The 22,162-nt window shown below is 38.0% G+C and overlaps 1 protein-coding gene across 2 annotated transcripts in view; it reads right to left on the bottom strand.

Moving 5' to 3' along the window:
• Window positions 1–22,162, bottom strand: part of Ptp52F (Protein tyrosine phosphatase 52F) — a 209,097-nt gene that overhangs the window by 88,939 nt on the left and 97,996 nt on the right. For both annotated transcript variants that reach the window (XM_083129556.1, XM_083129555.1), the window contains exons 2-4: window positions 8,314–8,428; window positions 5,170–5,314; window positions 3,612–3,935 (exon numbers count right to left, since the gene is read on the bottom strand). In XM_083129556.1, coding sequence (XP_082985682.1) covers window positions 3,612–3,935; window positions 5,170–5,314; window positions 8,314–8,424 — 580 coding nt within the window. In that variant the 5' untranslated portion in view covers window positions 8,425–8,428. The remainder of the gene's footprint in view (window positions 1–3,611; window positions 3,936–5,169; window positions 5,315–8,313; window positions 8,429–22,162) is intronic.

The raw sequence follows: 22,162 nt of genomic DNA, 5'->3' as shown, positions 1-22,162 counted from the left end.
GCGCTTAGAATTAAATGTCCCCTACTCAGAGCCCTCTGGAGCCCATTTCAAGCAAGGGGCTGCAGTGAAACATAGCATAGAGACTATGGAGACCCATGAGGAAGTGAATGCTGATGGAAAAGTTAATTCAAATTTTCACCACCAGGTGGAAATGTGGCACTTAGAATTAAATTTCCTTTACTCTGAGCCCTCTGGAACATGTTCAAAGCAAGGGATTGCAGTGAAACTTGGTATAGAGACTATGAGGAAGTGAATGCTGATGGAAAAGTTATTTCAAATATTTTCACCACCAGTGGTTTGGTTTGATTTGATTTGGTGTTTTAAGTGCACTTTTTGCACAGTAAGACTAATCGGGACTGGACCTACAGTTTATAGTGGGATCCAAACCACTATATGCCTCCACCAGGTATCAAACCCAGGACACCTTGATTACAAGGCAATGATGCTACCACTGCGCCATCGGGGAGGCCCTCACCACCAGTGGAAATGTAGCACTGAAATGTGGTGCACATCTTGCTGTTGAATCATTGTTCACACTGTCTTACGTTTCCAAAGGGTCATTCATGTTGAACATTCATAACTGTTGAAGTTCAACGAAAATGTTGCAACAAAAATTTGAAATAAGATGAAGTTTCACAAGGAAAAGTGTGCCTTCCTAAATCTGTTAAGTAAACACAGTGGACACCCAATTTTACGTTTTTCGGATGACTAAAATGCAGGAAAACATAAAATCTTGGAAAAAATAGTTTTATTTGCACCATGAGGACTGAATGCATAAAGTGGGAAAATGAAAAACTAAATATGCTGACCAAGGCAGTAATTTATTTTATTAAAAACATAAACTAACGTAACGTTTCAACCTTCTAGCAAGGTCTTCTTCAGACTCTGTATCAAGTACAAAAGTAACCAGATACAACAAGAAGGGTAATATATATACACACAAACATTACTCCCTCCAGACTATTTAGAAAGTTGTTTGGATGACTTTCACTTTCCAACTTTACTTTCACCTAAAAGGCTAAACACAATTACTTCCATATAGAATGTGGTTGGACTTTTTAATCTCATGCTCTTTTCCCTTCATTTTTCTTCCTTCTCCTCTCCTCTTTTTCTCTTGTCCTTTCCACTCTTTCCAACATATTCTTCCATTCTTTGTTTAACTTCAGTCCCCCATTCCAGTTCATTGTGTCTTCTTCGCCTTTCTTCTCTATTTCCTTGGCTTCCTTCCATTTTCTCACTAGCATTCTCTTCTCCCTTCCTATTTGCTTAGCCTCATCCCACTCTATGTCATGTCCTGTTTCTCTCGTGTGTTTAAATATTGCATTTCTCTCTCTCTTAAGTCGTACATCATCCCTATGTTGTTTCAACCTGTCTTTCAGCCTTTTTTTCGTTTCTCCTATGTACACACTCTGACATTCTTTACATTTTACTTCGTAGATAATCCCTTCTTCTTCCTCTTCTCTGTTTTCCTTTTTCTTGTTAGCATTCCTCGCTATTCCTAAGATGCTTCTCCCTCCCTTCCTGTAAGTTTTAATTCCTGCTTTCCTAAGCACTTTGCATATCTTTTCTGTGGTCTTCCCCATACTCCTTATTCCAAACCTTCTCTCCTCTTTTTCTTTCTCTTCCAATTCTCCCCTGCCAGTTTTCTTACTTCTTCTGTTTATGTCCAGTCTATCCTGCTTCTCATAGCCATTCTTTTCGAGCTGTTTCCATAGGCTATTTATTTTGCCTTCTTTTTCACATTCTTTCATGCATATTTTCTTGATTCTGTCCTCCATATTCTTTATAAAATTTATTTTATTTTTAATAAATTTTATAAAGAATATGGAGGACAGAATCAAGAAAATATGCATGAAAGAATGTGAAAAAGAAGGCAAAATAAATAGCCTATGGAAACAGCTCGAAAAGAATGGCTATGAGAAGCAGGATAGACTGGACATAAACAGAAGAAGTAAGAAAACTGGCAGGGGAGAATTGGAAGAGAAAGAAAAAGAGGAGAGAAGGTTTGGAATAAGGAGTATGGGGAAGACCACAGAAAAGATATGCAAAGTGCTTAGGAAAGCAGGAATTAAAACTTACAGGAAGGGAGGGAGAAGCATCTTAGGAATAGCGAGGAATGCTAACAAGAAAAAGGAAAACAGAGAAGAGGAAGAAGAAGGGATTATCTACGAAGTAAAATGTAAAGAATGTCAGAGTGTGTACATAGGAGAAACGAAAAAAAGGCTGAAAGACAGGTTGAAACAACATAGGGATGATGTACGACTTAAGAGAGAGAGAAATGCAATATTTAAACACACGAGAGAAACAGGACATGACATAGAGTGGGATGAGGCTAAGCAAATAGGAAGGGAGAAGAGAATGCTAGTGAGAAAATGGAAGGAAGCCAAGGAAATAGAGAAGAAAGGCGAAGAAGACACAATGAACTGGAATGGGGGACTGAAGTTAAACAAAGAATGGAAGAATATGTTGGAAAGAGTGGAAAGGACAAGAGAAAAAGAGGAGAGGAGAAGGAAGAAAAATGAAGGGAAAAGAGCATGAGATTAAAAAGTCCAACCACATTCTATATGGAAGTAATTGTGTTTAGCCTTTTAGGTGAAAGTAAAGTTGGAAAGTGAAAGTCATCCAAACAACTTTCTAAATAGTCTGGAGGGAGTAATGTTTGTGTGTATATATATTACCCTTCTTGTTGTATCTGGTTACTTTTGTACTTGATACAGAGTCTGAAGAAGACCTTGCTAGAAGGTTGAAACGTTACGTTAGTTTATGTTTTTAATAAAATAAATTACTGCCTTGGTCAGCATATTTAGTTTTTCATAATCATGGAAACAAGGCTTAATGGAGTTATAAGTGGGAAAATATGTAATCCAGGAACGTAGAATTGAGGTTCCACTGCAAAGGAGATAATGAACATGAATTTCCTTCATAAGTGTTTCTAAGATATGCATTTTATATGTAAACTTGTTCAAAGGGCTACGTATAAATATTAAAAGTTGAAACTAATCACTTTCTTAATAAAGCTGGCACAGTGATTTATCCACATCCCCACAAAACCCCATCAAAACTTCAACAACCCCTCAAACCAGGGGTTCCCAAACTTTTCCGTTTTGCGGCACCCTTAGTGTTTCAATATTGTTCCACAGTTCCCAAGGCCCAAGTCAGAATGTAGGCCTATCTAACACTTGCAATGATCAGTGTGGTTAGGTTCCTTGCCTGAAGTTAAAAATTTAAACAATATTTCAAATTCACAAACATTTCATGTGTAAAAAGTACTAAATAAGCACATATTTGGAACAATCATATCTAAAACTGTGTGTGTCGACTAACAAATAAATTTAATTTCAGTGAAAATTTTGGAACATTTCATGGTGCCCCTGTAAGGCAGTCACGGTGCCCCAGGGTGGCATGGTGCACACTTTGGGAACCACTGTATTAAACTTTTTCACAAATGCTCAAATTTTGGTCATTTTGGTTCCAAATTTTCCCTTACACCCCTAAATACAAACCTACACCACCCGGATGGAAAATTCTGGATAAACGTAAGGAGTAAGATATACTTTATTTAATTTAGAAGAAAAGTTTAAAAAAAAAATAGACTACAATTCACCACTTACCTATTTCTAGAGTCCTTGTAATCACCCACTTCGGTTGTCCAAATTTTCCTTTCCTCGTTACAGGCTTCATGGATATATTATACTCACCACAAGGGCTCAAATTTTCTATGGAGAATTTGATGATAGGTTGTGTTGCAGTGGTATTGACAGCCTTGTTGGTGGCTTGGCTCTGGCTTATGTTGACTTTATTGTCAAACTCTCCACTTTTATATGAAATCTGATAGTAGTTGACACAGCGAACATGCCATTCTGTGACGTTCCACTCAACTACAACAGACGTTGCAGTTCTCAGGGTGACAATTATGTTCGGAGTCTCTGGAATCTCTGTAGAAGGAAAAAAATATATTTCAATCCCATTTCGTTAAAGAAAAAAAATTACACACATATGATATCTGTATATTCAATAAAAAGTTTTCACTTGAATCTTAACTTTGAAATCTATATGAAGAGCAGTGTTTGGTTTGATTGATCAATTGGTTTAAAATATTTTGGGTGCGTCGGCACATACAGCCATGTTGCACCCTTCAGTGTATGTAGGGAAAAACTCGTACATTAAAATTAAAAAAGGGTTTGAAAAGAGCCCCTTGAGAAAGGATAAAAATGCAAGTTTTAAAGGGACTTGCATGGGACAAATAGAATGCATTAAAAAAGGTAGGGATGGTCTAAAAATGAAAAGACCTGCTCTTCTCAAAAAGCTAAAGGCATTGTTACTTGTAATGCACTCAGAAGCAAGTTGCCTTTTTTAGGAATTATAATTGTAACTCGTTACTTTCAAAAGTAACTAACTGTAACAGTTACTTTCTTGCAATGGAAGTAACATTATCAACTGCTATTTTTACAGTTACTTCATGACACAAAGTGTTGACTTGAACATTTGTATAGTGCTGGAGAAAAGCTAAATGTGGCAACTCTATTTTTAAATATGTATAATGCAATCTTTCAGTTGTTGCAAAAGATTTAAACACCTCCACTTCACTTTGCCACCCCCCCCCCCCCCAGGCTTCCTTACCTTCATTGCTTGGAACTTTCATCAGCTTGAAAATGCTTAATTTTTTTTTTTTTAGTATAAAGTTGTTTTAACAATGATAAAATCCCTTTGCACTATATTTCTAAGTGGAAATATTAAAGTCCCCCCTGCCCCCTTTCCCCATGTGCACTATGCAACCTTCATGGACATCTGTAAAAGGGAGAGGGCGCAAGAGCAGTGACGTGCATCCCTGGAAAATTTCAACTTAAAATTATGTGTTTTACACATATAATTTCATTTCAGTCACAGTAATTATGAGAAGCGCATTGCAGGGCCATAACTTCAAACTGAATGCGTGTTTTCTGTGGGGACAAAGCTATTATGGGGGGAAATATGCCTCAATAACCCCTCTGGAAAAAATTACCTTCCTTGCCTCTACCTGGAGAAAAAACCTGCGGATGTGCATGGCTACCATAGTTAAAAGTTAACATCGCAATAATAATATTATTACACTGCTAAAGTTAATTATTTATAATCTCACAGTTTATGAGTGCATACACCACACATATAATAAAATAGCATACAAAATACCTGAGCAAGGATCTGCTGTCACTGTGTCCATTGTTGTTGTTTGATGTTCATTGGGTGAAGAACTGCTGGTGCCTCCTTCTGTCCCACAGTCATCGCATTCTGTTGTATTGCCATCCTCTGCTGCTGAAGAATTTCCACTGAAAAACTAATGGAAGAAGAGTATAGTCACTCGAACTTCTGATTCATCATTCTGTTGTAGAAAATTATTTTAATTTAGATTTTTGTTATATAGTATCACATTTCTGCCACTTTTGTCTAATTTCAATGATGAGGATGAGTGATGATATGATGAAATTGATGAAGGGACACTCGCCATGAACACCCATGCCCAGCCGACTTCCATGATGGAGTGGTTAGCACAGAATGCTACGATACCAGGCATCCTGGATTTTGAATCCAAGCCTGAGCAAGGATGTTCTTTGTGAGTGTCCCTTCATCAATTTCATCACTCATCCTCATCTTTGCAATTAGCCAAAAGTGGCAGAAAAGCAAAGTCGAATCCAGGACCCCTGGTGTGGAGGCATGACGTACTATCGACTCCACCATAGAGGTCGGCTATATAGAAAATTAAAAGTAAGCCTATTTTATGTGGCAACAATCCAGTAGTTTAAGCATAGGTGGCATGCTTAAGGGTTGGGAGGAATACCCCTTTTGATTCTGCATGTGAAAAGCAAAATATATGGCTGGCTACTAAAATCGTAAATGTAATTCCCTCGACTTCTAGTCATTCTGACCCAGCCATATACAGAGCATTCGCTACAAGACTCTGCGTCAGTGCTTGTCTTTCCCGGCGAACGGGGTCCGCGACAGTCTTTAGAGTCGGCTATTAAAATTACAGTTTTCATATTGTGTACTAACCTTGACTACAGAAGGTGTTGAAAATGATGTCCCTCTGCTGCAACACATTCCTGGCATCTCCGAAGGAAATTGGCATTTACACATGCAAGTTCGTCTACTGTAATTCTCCCGATTTCTTGTACAATACTCTCTTTTAACTCACGGATGGTTCGGATTGTCTTTGTATACTTTATTTTTTAGATTTACCCATAAATAAAAATCGCAGGCTGACAAATCGGGGGACCTAGAGGGTTTTTGAAACACCCGTTTCTTGTGAGAGGCGGCGGATAGATTTCTGAGGAGACTGTTCTAACCTTTGTCCTATTTCATCGAGTTTTTCCTCAGTAAGTACACGTGGGTTTTTCTTTCCACTTTTATTCAGAATTGACCCTCTTGCTATAAACGTTTTTATGAGGTTTAATGTCGTGGTCCTATGTGGAACGGGACCAGCAGGAAATTTCGTTGCAAAACTTCATCGCACTTCTCCACAATTCCTCTTTCCGAAGTAACACTCGACAAGATAAATCCTTTGTTGTAATGTAAACTTTTTTGGTGCCATATTAAGCCACAATCTTCAACACACGGACACAACACAACTTCCCAGGGAGCATTATACTGGCGTCAGTCTGCAACGTCAACAGAAAAGGAAAAAAGAGCGAAGGCAGGGAGAGCGAAAAAAAAACAGACTGTAGCGTGCGACTGTTGTGGACCCCGTTCACCGGGAAAGAAAATCGCTGATGCCGGGCCGCTTGCCACCGAGTCTCGTAGCGAATGTCAGGAAATGCTCTGTACATGCATGCAATATATCATATGCTTGAGCATGTGTAAATGTGAGTAAAGGCAACATCTCTGTTTCTGAGAATTCCTGTTCTTTTTTTTTTCCATTTTGAACAAAATGTGACTAAATGATTTATATTGGAACAGGCACTACCTGAGTGGAAAGGTTATGAGTCTTCTTATTCGCATGAGCTGGAAGTCCTTCAAAAGGTTAAGGACTTTGAAGGTGCTCAGTTTAGTTCATACAAACCATTGCTAAAATTCCAACCAAAAAAGTTATCTGTACATTCTTGATGAGAGTCTTCAAATCAGTGCCGTTAACCAAAAAACATGGGAGAATATGCCACTGCTTCAAATTGAAATGGAGTAGAATACTGAGAACTTACTTAATTTAATTTCATTCTTGTTTTATAGCATTGCTTTTCTGCAACTTTTTGGTTAATCATAACAATGAAGATGAGTGATGATATAATGAAACTGATTAGGGGATATACACAAAGAACACCCTTGCCCAGGCCAAGATTCAAACCCAAGATCCCTGCCATCGTAGCATGCTGTGTAACAACTCCCCAACAGAGGTTGGCTGAGAATTTAACTCTTCCTTAAAAAACAATTCAAGTACACACTCCTCTGAACATTGTTCTATCATTGTATTTTCATACAGGGTTCTAGGATATCCCGTAAAATATGGAAACATCCTGTTTTTCATTAAGGTGTCACTTTGACCCAACAAAAGTCTGAAGAAAATTTTTTTTCTTCCAAGATTTTAATCGTATTGTTTGAAATTATTGAGTCAACCTAGTCTTATTCAAAAGATTTCTTCTACATTATTTTATCTTCTATCTTCCTTTGTAGCAGGGAAGTATACTGTGGTGTAAAAAAAAAGTTAATTGAGAGTTAAAAAATTGTGTTGCAGCAAAATTTGTTCAATCACCTCCACATACTGAAAAAAAAAAAAAGCTTTTATCTCCCATTGCATAACATTATATCAATTGTTTCATTTCTCTTTACATACAGAATAGTATGCATAGTATCATTGTAAACATTGGTTTAGCTTCATATAATGTGCCAACTTCCATGGCAGAGTGCTTAGACCAGCATGCTACGATGCCAGGGGTCCCAGGTTCGAATACCAGACTAGGCATAGGCGTCCTTTGTGAGTGTCCCTTCCTCATATCGTCACTCATCCTTATCTTTGCAATTAGCCAAAAGTGACAGAGAAGCAAAGTGAAATAAACTAAATTAATCAGTCAAACCTTTTATGCTGTGTTTATTTTTATAAAATTGTTCTGTATTATTTTTGAAACATCTGAAATTCTCCAGGTTAATATGAAGAATGAGGATGAATGATGATGAGATAGAACTGATCGCGGGATAAACACAACAAATGTATGCCAGCATCATGGGTGGGACTCATTCTCGGAACTGTCAAGGGTGAGATCACTGAATTAAGCACTCAATGCCCTTGCAGATTCTGAACTATTAGTATTGCTGAATTCTTTCATACAGAAATTATGAATAGCAACTTACATGAATTAATGGAAATGCAAAGTCAGTGTCACCTCCAAAGGCTGCATACACAAAAGTCAGCAGCAAGAAAATTGCCAACTTCATTATGGTTGAAACCAATAACCAAGGCATACACCTTAAAAGAAAAGAAACAAATTATTAAATTATTACACTGTATTATTATACCATACACTTTTTAAGAAAACAAGATTAACCAATTCAACAGATTTAGTAATGAAATAAATGTCACCTGGTCTTTTGATACATGCTTGCTTGTGACTCTCGATGGCAAAACTGCTGAAGTTCTGAGTTTGAGTAACAGTGTTTCTGTGTGTTTGTTCTTTAAATATTTCATCTATCATTAATCATTATTGTGATGAACCCTATGAAAATTTCGTCTACTGTTTTCAGTAGATCAATCAGTGTTTTGAAATGTCAACTGTGTTTAGATTTTCAAATAGAAATTAAAAATTGATAATCAGGAGGAATGAAAAATTACATTTACAGCTACCATGTTGATGAAAATCAAAATGTGTGTCTGGGAACTAAAATCAAAATGTGTGTCTGGGAACTAAAATCAAAATGTGTGTCTGGGAACTAAAATCAAAATGTGTGTCTGGGAACTAAAATCAAAATGTGTGTCTGGGAACTAAAATCAAAATGTGTGTCTGGGAACTAAGATCAAAATGTGTGTCTGGGAACTAAGATCAAAATGTGTGTCTGGGAACTAAGATCAAAATGTGTGTCTGGGAACTAAGATCAAAATGTGTGTCTGGGAACTAAGATCAAAATGTGTCTCTGGGAACTAAAATCAAAATGTGTCTCTGGGAACTAAAATCAAAATGTGTCTCTGGGAACTAAAATCGTGTGTGAGTGAGGAGTGAAAACAATACACCTCTCAGAGGACTAAAGTCTCCTTGCCTATGTTAAAAGTTCAGGCTGTAAATGGCCACTCAACACACACAAGGTAAAAATACAAAAGAACACACAACCCTTCAGAAGATTATACCCACCTTGGGGTCAGATGCCAGGGTGTAACTACATTGTAGTGAGGATAACTTTTGGGTACTTTCTGTGCAGATCACCCCTTACACTCCACATACCATATCAAATATTGTACTGAAGAGAATAGTTTCAATTCCAGTTCCTCTGCTGTACACAAGACCTACTAAAGGTGTACAGTAGAAAACCATTTGGTTTCAGTAGATTTCTGAGAACACAGCAATTATTGATAACAGTAGATTTTGTCTAGTGAAAACAGGAGAAATTTCAAGCAGGGAGAGGTTGTGGTGGTTGTTTCATAGTGCTACAGCCCTGGGTGTGCTTGGGCTCTTCTCACAATCTTACTCCACTTATCTGTTTTCTCCCATCATTTTCCTATCCTTGTCCGTTTTAAATCCTGGCAGTGGATAGATATATCCACCAAGATTCTGAACACTCAAACAGAATTAAGAATAATCTATACATGAACTTCTACATTCGGGCCGGGAGGCTCTGTAGTTGTAGGAAGGAAAGAGAGAAAGAAGAAAATTGGATAATAAAGGTGGTGTTAAGAAATGGTTTTAAAGTAGAGGAAATGAGGAGAATAAAGAAAGGGGGCAGTCGGCATCCCATATGTAAAAGGGGTGTCCGAAAAATTTGATAAGATTCTAAAAGACTCCAGGTTAAAAGAGCTCCCAGAAATACAGAGGAGTACTTTACTGAATACAAAAAAGATGGAAAGGGGTGAAAAGAGGTCAGAGATGAGAAGGGCATGTGTAGGATAACTTGCTCTTGTAGTAAAGCATATATTGGACAAACCGGAAGAAGCATGGGAACTCGCTGGGATGAGCATGACAAGGATATAAAGGAACAATCACCGAAGACCGGGCTTTCCGAGCATGTTCTAGAATTAAAACATAAGGTTAGAAAAGGGAAGTGATAAAAAGAGTTCATAAACAACCTGATAGGAACGTTCACGAGGCAGCAAATATTTGTGTTGATAGGGGGAAAAACTAAATAGGGATGAGGGTAACTTGGATGAGGTATGGATAAAAATGTTTAAACGATGGGGAAAAAAACAGTGAAGAGTCTGTTCAATTCCTTGTCACGCCGGAAGTGACTCGCGCTGCTTCAGAATCTGTGGAGTTCACATTAGAAGGGATGTAGCACTTGTACGCTACAGTAGTCAGTCATTCGGTATGGTAGTATGGGTTCAGCGTTCTTTTAGAATTCTCTCTTAGCCTACATGGCTCTTTTAACATCATGTAATTTTAAAGTCTATATCCCAATACCCTTTTTTACCTAATCCTGGATTTATTTTTACATGTATGACGAAGTATTTTATATACTGAAAAGAAATACCTGAAGAAGCGAAGCGTAGCTTCGCGAAACGCCATCTGCAAGGAGTGTTACGACTATTATGCTCACTCACGTAAGTTTTTTATACTTTTTATACTGTGAATTTAAATCCTCTTTCAAATCTTGCATCCATCTTCTGCTTTGCCTTGTTGATTGATTGGGTTCATTTTACTTCGCTTTTCTGCTACTTTTAGCTAATCGCAAAGGTGATGATGAATGGTGATAGGATGATAGATACAACACGAGCACCACAGAGGATTATACTGGCTGTGAGGATAGGCGCCGATTTCTTCCAATATTTGGGGGGGGAGCAAAGCTAAGCAAACCATAAATACAGACATTTTCCATTTGCAGGGGGGGGCACGTTTTTTCACACACACAAAAACATATATACCAGTGTACATAAAATTTTATTAGCTGGACAAAAAATAACTACATTTTGATTATATAATTACAGAACACAATATGTAACTTTTGATTACCACTAAATAGATTAAATAGATTGATTGAGAATTTGACTGACTTTTTCTGTTTATAATACTTATTTCCACTATTCTGTTTGGGAGTTTAATACAAAAAAGAAATTGACCAGGCTGAGAACAGTGTTTTCGTTTGTGAAACATTTAAATAGTCCACAAGCCATTCTGTTTCCCTCTTTCAAAAGCAGAGAGAACAAGTCCATATTACTGCATTATCCATAAAATTGGAGACACATTGGCATCTTGTTGGGCAAAAAGGTTTAATATTGAATCATCACAGAAATAATATGTTGTTCCAAAATGAAACATTGTTGAAAGTTATACATTGGGCCCCTTATAGGGTGGGGGGAAGGGATATTTGTGGGGGCCCAAGTAAAGTTTGGGGGGAGGCCTGGGCCCTCCCAGCCAACCCCGTTTTGGCGCCCCTGGCTGTTAGGACAGAAAAGCCTCTCTAGTCTGCAAAATGCAGTCCAGGGTGTACTATGTGGAAGGGAGGATGACAATTGGGTGTCTGGAAAGGGTCACCCCTTATTCCCTTCACCATGTATTATCACAGAGTAGTACTTCAGCTGAACTCTTTTTTTAGTAATGAGTTCCATATCTTTATTACTAGTGAGATGAAAATTGGGAACAGTGGAGGAGTTGCGGACCTGATTACAATGGGCATGGATTTTTTCCAGGGAGGGGCAAGCAAGGTAATTTTTTCCCAGGTGGGGCAAAGGACACATATTTTCCTCCAAAATAGTGATGCCCTCTCAAAACACACTATTTCAGTCTGAAATTATCATGTTTCTTCAACGAATTTATAATAATTAACATAAATTACTGTGATTGAAATGAAATTATGTGTGAAATATATAATTTTTAGGTACACATTTATTTTCCAGGGGGGGGTGTGGAACCCCCTTGCCCTTCCCCTTCCATTCATGTGAATGCTTTAGAAGAACTTCAAAGCATATGTAAATTTTCAGATTTTGAAATGGCACAGTAGGTTTTTGAAAGGATAGGCAATTTTGAAAACAGCTGTCCTGGCATCAACCAAAGGTCCAGCTTATGGCTAGAGCTGGTGCATGCATATCTGTGCCATTTTTTTTCCAAATGTTTAAAAGTGCTCAGTAACATACTTGAACCTTAACAAAACAGAAGACAATGATACTAGAAGTGCTCCCAGCAGAAAAATAAATCAATGAGCAATATTTAATAGATATCATATTAATAATACTGTTACATAAGACATAGGATATGCTTATTGAATTAATCTTTCTGCAAATTGTATGGTAATACCTTCAATATGCTTATCAGTATACTTATGACAATGGCAGAGGCAACCAAACAATTTCAATACCAATACAGAGATAGAAAAAAATGAGATAAAATGTAAATGTTGATAAAAACTTACTGTCTATATTTTCTGTTGGCATTTGTGAATGAAAACTTGTGCTTTACTTTTAACAACCTTCACTAGCATAGAAAGGAACATTTTCAAAATGAGAAATGTAAAATTTTATCCATGCCACTGCATATTAAAAAAAAAGATAAGTTACTAAATGTTATTGATTGATCGATTTGATTTACTTTACTTTGCTTTTCTGACACTTTTGACTGATTGCAAAGATCAGTATGAGTGATGATACTGATGAAGGAACACTCAAAGAACACCCATGCCCAGGCCAGGATTCAAACCAGAGACCCTTAGCAGCATAGTGAAGTGCCCAGACCTCTACTCCGCGGTGGCAGGCTTATTAAATGTTATTTTTAGTCATACACATGTATGTCAGATTCAAAGATCTGTTAAGTAGGGAGATTGCAATTTCCAATAGTTTTATGTACGTGTGTGCATATGTGTGTGTGTGTGGTTCTAACAATCTTATCAATGCTGTTAAAAGTAGTACTTTCCTTTCATTTTTATTTTTAATAATTTTCATTTTCTGTCACTCTATTTTAATAGATTCCAGTCCCTCCAGAGACTGGCATTCTGGACAGTTGTCACTTTGACCAGTCAATGATTTATTCATGCACACATACACACGCACACACATCTGCCAATTTTCTCCAATACCCCCAAAATCTGTCAGGAAAGCACAACTTATAGCCATGTTGTCACTAAATTTGCCCTTATTCCCCCTACAAACAAGTCCCCCTCCCCTAAATAGATTTGTTTAGATAAACACCTGTGGCCAATCCTTCCTAATATCACACAGTGCACATGTTCACCAAGCATCTGATAATTTCACCCATTCATCTTCCTGAGTGCATGAAGTGCAACATACAGATAGTGTTTGTTATCATACTTTTTTAAAAAATAACAATAATATCTAAACTGTGCAACTAGTCAGAATATGATAAGCTTTACATTATCAGATATTTGTGGACTGACATATATTTACTTGCCTTAACAATTGGAATCATACTTTAACCCGAGAATAAAGAATACACAAGGTGGCATATGGTTCAACTAAAAATTAATGAATTATGGCCAGAGCCTTGGAAATGGGAACTTTAAACTTCACAGAAAATCTCCACTGCAGAAAACATGGCAAAATATGATTACTGTAAAATTTTTGAGTCTGTATCCGTATGCTTCGGCACGTATGGGCATTTTGCATCCTTAAGTACACGAGGAATTTAGAAATGTTAAAAGTGCAAGTTGTAAAGGAACCTGCACAGGCCAAATACACCACAAAAAAGGTAAGGATAGTCTAAAAACTTCCTCATAAACAGTGTAAAGGGCCCGCTCTTCTAAAAAATCTAAAAGCATTTGCTAAAACGATGTCATCATCTCCCAACATGGGTGACAAAATCGTTGAGAAGGTTAAAACGCTTGAGGAAATTAAAATCTGCACATTCGAGAAGAATATGATGAACACTTAAAATGAGGTTGCATACACGATACAGCGGAGGGTTCAGTCCTTGCAGCAGATCACGGGTGAAACGCCTGTGTCCAATTCGAAGTCGAGTTAAAATGGCCTCTCACCGACGGGAGGGACGGGATGCGCTTTTTCTTTTTCCAGTCAACTTGTGAATGCGAGTTCATTTCTTGCTCTCTGATTGGCTGTTGGAAAGTTACGGTGCTCTGATTGTGAGAATATCTTATTTGCGCTGTACGTTACATTAGGTTAGGTTAGAGTCGATTAGAAAGCAGCAAATTTGCGCTGAAAATAAGATATTCTCACAATCAGAGCACCGTAACTTTCCAACAGCCAATCAGAGAGCAAGAAATGAACCCGCATTCACAAGTTGACTGAAAAAAAAATCGCGGACGGGATAAGGAACGCCACAAACAATGGTGTGCTTGATAGCGCGTCGCACTCTCCTTGTCACGTGTCAACAAAGGTACAACTGCACATATTCTGTATGTCCCTGGCTGGCAGAAGGTGGCCGAGAACATCGCCATCTGCATCGACAAATTTGGCGGCAGCATCGGCTGCTTCGTTCCCCTTTATGCCCACGTGACAGCAGGACCGAACTTCAGCTCTCGCAGCTAAGGACACGAGCCCATTGAAGGATGCGCTGCACTAAAAGATACCTAGAAGGCGTAACTGCTACTCTAATCGCCGCCACTGATTAACATAAATTACTGACAAATGAAATTAAAAGTAGCTGAAATTTTTGCTCCAGTGTGAGGAAGAACAAGTAGGCGGAAAATAAACCGTTTATCAACAATGCAATAAAGAACATGAAAAGAAAACATAACTCGCATTAAGTTATAGGCAATTATCGAAAATCACAAACAGACCACTTGAAGAAACAAAAGAAGAAAAATTCATAACAATGCTGACGAGAGGAAAAAAACGGCCGCTGATCTTCATTGAGGCTGCCGTGAGTACAGAAAAGTATGTATATCGGCATCTCTGTCAGTGCTTGTCTGTTGCATACAATAATCACTGTCTTACTTCTAACATTCGGCGGTCAATATGACGACATGACATAATATGACACTCTAAGGGTTAGTGTTTTCAGTTGAACGTAGGGGTTGCTGAAGGGGGTGCGGAAGAAAATTAAGGGGTGCGCAAGCTCCCGCTCGCGCCCTCTGGCTCCGCCCCTGTACTTCGGTCCTGTATCTTTACGCTTCCATATAAGTGAAATGCGTTTATGCATTGGCATTTCCTGCCGTTCGTTGGTTTCTCGCTACCGATGATTCATGTAAACGTATCAACTGATCATATTGGCCAGAATGAGCCATGTGCACGCAGATGCAAAAAGAAAAAACAATAAGATTGTAACAGGTGACGAATCATGGATATATGCATATATATCTTTGCATTTTTGTTCTTTCTAAAAAAATAGTAGTTGTTGAGAAAATTAAGGGGTGCGCAAGCTCCCGCTCGCGCCCTCTGGCTCCGCCCCTGTACTTCGGTCCTGTATCTTTACGCTTCCATATAAGTGAAATGCGTTTATGCATTGGCATTTCCTGCCGTTCGTTGGTTTCTCGCTACCGATGATTCATGTAAACGTATCAACTGATCATATTGGCCAGAATGAGCCATGTGCACGCAGATGCAAAAAGAAAAAACAATAAGATTGTAACAGGTGACGAATCATGGATATATGCATATATCTCTTTGCATTTTTGTTCTTTCTAAAAAAATAGTAGTTGTTGAGTGTTCCTGTAAGGACGGCAAAGATAATTATTATCTCCTTGTTTTGTAAAGAAGTGGAGAGTAAACAGAAGTGAGGGAAGGAAATAGAAAGTTATTTTCTTGAGACAATACGCCCAACGCACACACTTAAAACACAATTTTAATAGTGGTTGTTGGCTCTAAAATGTGCAAGAAGTTTATATACGTGTTCATATACAAATGAATATACTTGTACTACATGCATTTGCATCGCAATATACATTTATAAAGAAAACCGTCTAAAATATGCTAACACTCTTAGGTCTTGTTTCCATGTTTAATAAAACACTAAAACCAAGGCAAATTTTAATTATAAAACATACACTATAAAGGTGGCGTTGCGTTTGAAGTTGGTTCAGAGTCTGAAGACAATAAATTTTGTCTTGGTCAGCATTTTAGTGTTTTACTAAAATATGCATTTGCATATGGAAAATGCATAACTATCCGGCCTATAATAATATTGTATTTGTAACAAAATTTGTGTTCATTAGTTTATAATAGTTATTTTATAATAATCTTAAGCATAATAATAATTATATTTATTAGTTTATAATAGTTTTTATTTTATAATAATGGTCATCATAAGCATAACAATTATTTATTATTTCTACCATTAAAATTTTATTAATTGCTTGACACCCCTACAAAAAATTACTGTCTGAAAATCCAAAGCGCACAGCTTGGGAAAAGTTTCACAAATCCTGATTTTTTTTTCTCTCTTCATAACTCCATTTGGTAGTTCACCCCCCTCCCCCTTCTCCCTAGACACAGATCCCTACTTCCTGTCCCCTTCCATCCTTGACGCAAGTTGTTTTTATCAAACCTCGGACGTGCATGTGACGCATGCATTGTGTTCCAGACAAGCATCTAAACTCTTGTTTTCAACGCTGCCACATGCCAACGTTTTCTTGAGATAAGCTTCTACCGCCGAGTTAAAATTAGTCCATTTGTTTCTTACGTGTGTTCACAAACAACTTCATTTATACACTGCATGAGTGTATTTTACAAGCGAATTAGCTTTATGGAGGTAATCCTGGGAGTCGGCAGAAATTTTTGTTAGGGGGAAGGGGGGGGGGGGTCAGGTCACTGATACAGATCCTAATTTTAATAGCCGAAAAAAATTATTATCATGGTTATAATTGTTATTATACAATAAGAACGAATACAAATCAATAAAAATTTAGCAATTTTATTCTAAACCATAGGCGTGAGAAATTTATTGGAGGTGCCTTAAGGAAAGTTTACATTGCCTATCTGGTCAATGTTAACCTGCTCCTTTTCCACAGAAAGTATGGAATTTTAACATTATAGTCTACGAGTATTCGTTACCACTTTAACACAGGTTTTTCTATTCATTGTGTCTATATTTCTCGTACTTAAATAGTTAAAGTAAACAATCAAAGCAAACATAAATTTGCCGTTATGAAATCACTATTATTATCAGTTTGTAAATTGCACAAAGCTCCTCCATAAACAGCTTTGTATTTCTTTTTCTTGTGGGCGTGGTTGTGATTGCTACTTCAATCACCTTGTTATGTATAAGTGTAAATAAACAAATAAGGATCATGAGTTGAAGAAAGTTGCACATGAAACCTCCCTGATTTCAAATTACAATTGTGAGAAAACTATTCGACACAGAGGCTTGCGGTTTGCGGTATCATGTAGATCAACTCAAAAAGATTTCATTATGACAACAGCACAAGAGAGCGCAGTGCGCGGATGTGGTATGCTGAAACGAAGTCGCCAATTTCAATCCAAAGACATTTCAGACGTGCGTTTGAACGGGAGCAACGAAATGTAAAGACAATTAAGTTCCTAGGCACTGGGAGTGTTAACCGACAGTCAGGTAGTGGGACAGTGAGATTGAGCATCAGCTAGACATTTTGAGGTTACGAAAGGAACCCACGCAGAAGTGTACTAAAAAAACAACTTTTTAAGTTGCTTTACATGATGCCGCAAACCGCAAGGCTCTATGTCGAATAGTTTCCTCACAATTGTAATTTGAAATCAGGGAGGTTTCATGTGGACACCCTATATTAGCGATCGAGGCTGCTCCTGAGGGGGATAAGTGCGGACCGATTTGTGGACGAATTTTGTGCCATTTATAAAGTGAAAAAACATCCACTAAAGAAGTAGTTCCAAAACTTTTTCGTTTCACGGCTCCCTTACTGCTTCAAGATTATTCCACTGCGACCAAGTCAGAATGTAGGCCCATCTAACACTTGCAATGCTCAGTTAGTGTGATAAGGTTGCTTTCCTTCAGTTAAAATATAAACACATATTTTAAATTCACTAACATGTTATGTGTAAAAAGTACTAAAACTATGTGTAGACTAACAAGTAAGTGTCGTTTCAGTGAAAATATTGGAATATATCTCGGCGCCCCTGTAAAAAAAACACAGCGCCCCAGGGCGCCACGGCGTACACTTTGGGAACCACTGCAGTAAAGAATATCACTTTGTTTGGGGAGAAAGAGAGGGGGAAGGCATCTGAAATGAAACTAAATTCATTACTTTAACAAATATTATTATCATTATTTTAATTGTAGTTTCCAAATTTTTAAATTTTTTTGAGGACACATTAGGAGGTATACATGCACTCCTGGTACCCCCCCCCCGTGCGTACACCGGGGTTCCAAACCTATTATTATTATCATTATATTATTATATCCTTGGGGAGACTTCTATTCGTTCAACTAAATGAGTGAATATCTAGCACAACTGTTCTTTTACATTTAATTTCAAATGTTATTGTTGTTATTGATTTGGTGTTTTAAGTAAGTAAGGCTAATCGGGACTGGACCTACAGTTTAAAGTAGGATCCGAACCACTGTGCCAAGTGCCGCCACCGGGTATCGAACCCGTGACCCCTTGATTACAAATCGACGACGTTATTTCAAATGTAAATTCACCTTGTCAACAATTTTCGACGCCGTGCCGATGAAAAAATTCAACTGATACCTACTTCGAACGACGACTGTCACTCCAAGAAAAATCCCCTATGGAAGAGCTTAAGGGTCGCAACACCCAACACTATTCTAACCTAATTTAGGAATTCATAGTAATTACGTAGCTAAAATACATCTACACAAAGTTCGTGACAAACATTTCGTGACTACGTGACTTATGTCCTGCAGACGCCCAATACGTGCACAAGGAAATATCTTTGACTGATAGTTTTGTAACTGAAAAGTGCCAAGGAAATTACATCACACGTATTGTTAGCTACGTGGCGTTATCGTCTTAGCCTATTTGTGCAATGGCTAAGCTATTGCTGAAAGTGTAAGGTGGGATGCATAAGTATTACCAGGCAAATTGTAGATCAATAATTTTATTGTTTTTTCTCTTACATTCTATGTAATTTCAGGGATCGGAAATGTACTGATGCTTGGGCAGCGGTGCTGTTTTATTTAATTTCTTAGGGAGTTTTCAGACCGAAGCGACACGTTTCGCTTTGGAACGAACTTTCAGGGGGGAAATGCAATCTCTCGAACTGAAGCGACACGGCAAGATGAACCTCAAGCTAAATGTGTTGCCTGTCGCTTCGGTGTGAATCCCCCCTTAGGGAGATTTCACACCGAAGTGACAAGCGATAGCGGCACGGAGAATTCACACCGAAGCTGCAAGCGACAAGCGACACGAGCCTATTCGGTCTGAAGCAAAACATTCACTGCGCTTACGCGAACAACAGAAGGAGGCGACACGGTGCACGGTAGTGAGAAAACAGCCCAGTCCGAGTCGGTTCGAAAGGCTGCATTGATTACTAAGGGTTCGCATGTCGCTTGGGTGTGAAATCTTCCTTAGACACAGACTAAAGCAACACGCGACGCATGTCGCTTGGGAACGAGCCAATCAACAGCAACGTTTCACACCGTGGCAGCATGACAGGCCGCACAAGACTGGTTTTAATTGGTGAAATCCTCAAGCGACAGGTGACGCGTTGGTAGTTATTTGCTTGAGAAATTAACTCAGTTATAGTTACTAGTTTCGGAAATTAACTCAGTTATGGTTATTAGCTTCGAAAATTACATCAGTTATACTTATCTATTTCAAATATAACCTCAATTATTGGGAACATTAAATATGTTACCCGTCTTCGCCTAAGGGGTTCCGGGTTCGATACCCGGTTCGGATTAAACTGTAGGTCCAGTCCCGATTAGCCTTACTGTGCATAAAGTGGACTTAAAACAACAAATTAAATCAAAATCAAATCGTAATGTTACCGTTCGTTTAGAAAGTAATCAGTTAACTTTTAGAGTTACTTTATCGAGTCCCATGGCCGCTATTTCTAGCTTTCTATACCGCAATCTGCTTGTATTGCCTTCATACAGTTCCCGAATTGTAATCACTATGCTGGGTATTTACTTCTCAGTAAGCTGTAGCCTACCCTATTTAGCCATGCTATCGTGTGTGAGGGGGCGCTATGAGAACAATACAAATAGAACAACACCCAGTCAGTTTTTAACTTCGCCTTCGCAAAACAAACCTTTTTGCATTGAGCTGGTACCGCTTGAGCCTGTACGAGATTAGCAATATCCTTTCTTGATTATATCGTTTACACTTAGAGTTCTGTGAAATCGCTAAAATGTTTCGTTCGCGTGGGCTCTAAGGTATTTTATTTATTTCACTATTTTCCTCTTGTCCTTGCTTTTATTCTTTATCCGTCTCTACTTTCATCTCTTAACCTTCAATAATTCTTTCTCCTCTTTCTTTTTCATTTAATCTCTTACACTCCTTCAATATTTTTTTTCTCGCTCCCATTTAATCTACTGTCCTTCAGTCTATACCATCCTGTTACTCATTACTAGGGCTCGTAAGTTGAGGAAAAATCCTTTTTTCCCTAGTGTCCGAAGACGAGGCCCAACATAATATATGTTCATGTTGGGTCATTGTAGGCCAGAAAAAGGTGGGTTTTATTTGTCCTTTTTTGCCTTTTTCGGCGTTTCTAGGCTTGGTCCTTTTTTAGCCTTTTTTTAGGTCTTAACGGCTTTTTTTTTTTCTTTTTTTTGCAACTTCACCTTCTTTCGACTACGTTTTTACTGCCCATTCTCAATTCGAATCATCATCAGTTCATCACCTCTTAAACATCCTTTCTGTTGTAAAGAAATAAAAAAAGAAAGAAACACATTTGAACCATCCCTGAAACGAGAGAAAAACATTTTTGGACTGAAATAAGATGCATTTCATTTATATAGTTTTTTCGCGCTGTGTTCCATACCACCAGAATTTTGTATTTTTTTATTCATTTAACATGTAATTAAAACTGAAGTTATTAATTACTACCTCTGTCCCATAATTATTGTCCGGTACATTTTTGTTTGTTGTGTCAAATAATAATTGTCCGATATTCAAACTGTTACATTTGTGTATACAGAAGAAGAACATGAAACACGGGAATGAGTCGTACAACTTGACTCCTCAAGGATCAATACAAATTGTGCTTTCCATCTGCCTCTTCGTCTGTCATTCCTGTACTACCATTTTGGCATACCGGACTATAATTATGGGACAGAGGGAGTAATTTGGATCACATTTATACGTCCTTTTTTTCGTTTTTAGGTCCTTTTTCTGAAATTTTTAGGTTTTTATAGGTCTTTTTTTTTGGCAATTTATAGGTCCTCAACTTCCGAGCCCCACTCATTACTTCTTTCTCCTGTCCTATCATCTCTTACTCTCCTTCACTCTTTCCCTATCTCCTCTCTTCTATTTCTCCTTTCAATTTCCTACTCTCCTTCTTTTCGTCTTCTACCCTCCATTCCTTCTTTCTCCTTATCTTACTCATTACTTCTTTCTCTTTCCTCTTATATCAAACTCTCCTTCATTCTTTCCATCTTCTCTTAGTCATTATTTATTTATTCTATTTCTCCTTTTCGAATCACCCTTGCTAATCACTTCCTTCTCCTATTCTATATTTCTCTCCCCTTTTCATCTTCAACTTCCCATTTTTCCTTTCTCCTTTCACTCATTACTTCTCTCTCCTCGTCTCTTACTCATTACTTCGTTCTGTCTTCTCTCTCTCTCACACACACTTTTCATTTACTACTCCATCCTTTCCTTCTACTCCTCTAACTGATTACTTCTTTCTCCTTGTCTATTTCTCTCTCACGACTCCTCCTCGCTTTCATTCTTTCTTTCTCCTTTTATTCATTATTTCCTTCTCCGATTCTACATCTCCCAAGCATTTCCGTCTAAATTAAATACTAATAAGTTTCGTGAAAATTTGTGAAAACCTCCACCCTACATGGCACGAGAAATCCCAAAGGCAAAAAATGTCCAACGGGTCCACCTCTACGTGTTCCACCTTCCACAGGTGTTTCTTCAATTTGACAAATGACAAGCAGGTGCTTGCATTAACAACTGCGTTTCCTCCAGCTGCTATGCAGAACACAAGTCATGAATAGATAAGAGCTGCAAAAAAATATATCCTTAATAG

This window comes from Lepisma saccharinum, chromosome 10 (assembly GCF_977018435.1).
Source record: "Lepisma saccharinum chromosome 10, izLepSacc3.1, whole genome shotgun sequence".
Lineage (NCBI taxonomy): Eukaryota > Metazoa > Arthropoda > Insecta > Zygentoma > Lepismatidae > Lepisma > Lepisma saccharinum.
The sequence above is the reverse complement of the archived record's forward strand: the minus strand, read 5'-3'. Positions and strand labels throughout refer to the sequence as shown.